Raw genomic sequence first — 2,277 nt, 5'->3', positions numbered from 1 at the left:
GGAAAGAGAAGCTAGCACCCTTCGAGGTGGTGCAGATCCCATTCCTCTTATTCCTCAGCCTGCACTTATTCCCCACCACATTGTCATGCCACCAAAACCCAAAACCTTCATTCCCTGGTTGTCTCCTGGCACCCTGTGATACCCTCCTACCCCCAAACTATTTACCTTCACTAAATATGGAGCTCCCTGGCCTCTAAGTGACCTGATCTTTCCTACCAACATGGCCTAGGAAGCCAGAAGCTGGAACCAAGAGTTTTCAGAGGCAGCTCAGGGTTATGGTCTCAGGGGCCACCCATTCAAGTCAGAGAAAGATGGAACTGGGGCATGTGAGCAAAGTGGACGTGCGAGATGCTGTGCCCATAGAAGACTGAAGTCCCATGAAACACTTTTAGGGTCCCAGTCATGCTCTAATCAAGAGAATCGATAAGGTTTTTCCAACAGAAGGACTCAATCAAAAGTTCCCACCCCCACCACTCTATGTCAACTCTGAGTTGACTCATGCAGTACTTCATACAGCTCTAATGGACCTTTTCCTTACTGGAAGAGCAGTCAGGATGTGTCATGTACATCATCTGCCTAAGTGTCATGAAAGTGAGTGAATCTCTAGCTGCAGTTTACCTGATCTGGGCTGACAACAATAGGCTCCCTTAGAAGAATCCAGGTGATACACTCTTCACAAGGAGGTGTAGTGAAGGAGCCCTCATAGGTCCAGTAGTCCCGAGACTTGGGGAAAAGGATTGATGGATCAAAGTGATGGAAAGGAGCCTCTTTCCCCTTAGAGAGAGAAGACAGAAGTCTCTTCAGTAACCAATGGAGATCCCAATCTTTCTCAAATGGGGAGTCAAGTTACCAAAGGAAAAAAAAACCCCAAAAAACCCAACCCATCTGTATACAAGGAGAATGTCTCCATCTGCTGTCACACAACTGCTCTGTAATTGTGGCTATGCAAATAAGTGATGTTTCTTGGTTCAGCTGGCACATTTTAGTGGTGTGCCCTAACCACCAAGCTACTGGGCAAACTTGAACAGTCATTGCCTTAAGAACTATTTTCACACACCCCCCCCCCAAATGATTATCAAAACTATGCTTTTAGTGAAGAGAATCTGGACAGTGTCAGCAGTCAGGGTAGTGGTGCTCAAGTTTCCAGGCTTTCCTCCTTTGACAGCTTCTGTTTTCTGCTCCTGGGCACAAGGTGGGGTGGCACAGGCAAGGGAGCATTGAGGACCTGGGACTCTGTACAGTACAGAAGCACCAGCATGGTGAGGAGTGGGGTGGGTGGGCAGGAAAGAGAAGAGATAATATGCAGCATGGGGGTGGGGGTGGAGGCAGGGACCACAGTGCAGTGCTGCACACAGACAACCAGCCACTTATGAAGTTGGATAGCCCTGCACTAACCCATCCTATAACTACATCAGCACTTACAGCTGTTTGCTTACAGACATGCAGCTCCCCAATAACTCATGGCACTTCACAAAGTTCCATGAGCTACAGCAACCCCTCTTCCCCCCACTGGACCCATAAATGTTCACTGCTGGGGTGGGGGAAATTGAGGTCCGCTTTGGAGCCAATCTAGGAGAAGCTGCAGGTCTGTAATCTCTCTCCACTAGTCCTGCTGCCCCCCCCCCCCCCCTTCCCAGTGCTAGCTTCAGGATGGGGTTTCAGTTTGGGGGTTGCACAGCCTGCACTAGAAGGTGGTGGGGGGCTCCAATCAACCCCCTCCTGCACTGCTTGGGAAAACCTCAGACCAGAGCTCCCTTCCCTCCCATCCCATTCTGCAGACAATCCTGGAGCCAGAGCTCAGCAGCATCAGTCCAGCCCTACTTGTGCACAGGGATAGACAGAAATTAATGAAGGAGCACTAGATGATGGTTCATGTGATCGGTCACTTTTTAAAAGCACTCTGCAACCATGCACTTCTGTTAAGGCACAGCTGTGGAATGCTTTCAAGGGACCAATCATGCAACAAATATCATGTCAGTCAGTGCCCTTTTTTCAAAATCATTGTTACATAGCATCTCGCATTTTATTTTCTCAGTTCAAGATCCAGTCTCTCTGCTTGTCTCGAATGGTTTCTTTCAGAAGAGCTACAACCCCAGTTTCCAGTTTGTGACAGAAGTAGTAACTAGATTCCACTATCCAAAACTGAGTAGTTATTTTTTAGTTCATACTAAAACAAAGTATAACATCTGATGGCTAAAACAATGCATCAGATGCCACATCAGAATGGAGAAATTTGGGGGGGGGGGGGGGGGGGAAGCCGCGACACCATCTACGTTG

At 48.4% G+C, this 2,277-nt stretch overlaps 1 protein-coding gene across 1 annotated transcript in view; it reads right to left on the bottom strand.

Moving 5' to 3' along the window:
• CA3 (carbonic anhydrase 3) overlaps nt 1-2,277 on the bottom strand; it is a gene marked incomplete at its 5' end in the record, with an annotated part of 19,206 nt that overhangs the window by 2,927 nt on the left and 14,002 nt on the right. The window contains one exon of the mRNA XM_006020608.1: nt 619-774. Coding sequence (XP_006020670.1) covers nt 619-774 — 156 coding nt within the window. The remainder of the gene's footprint in view (nt 1-618; nt 775-2,277) is intronic.

The sequence above is a fragment of the Alligator sinensis genome, unplaced genomic scaffold, assembly GCF_000455745.1.
Source record: "Alligator sinensis unplaced genomic scaffold, ASM45574v1 scaffold717_1, whole genome shotgun sequence".
NCBI classification, from domain to species: domain Eukaryota; kingdom Metazoa; phylum Chordata; order Crocodylia; family Alligatoridae; genus Alligator; species Alligator sinensis.
The sequence above is the reverse complement of the archived record's forward strand: the minus strand, read 5'-3'. Positions and strand labels throughout refer to the sequence as shown.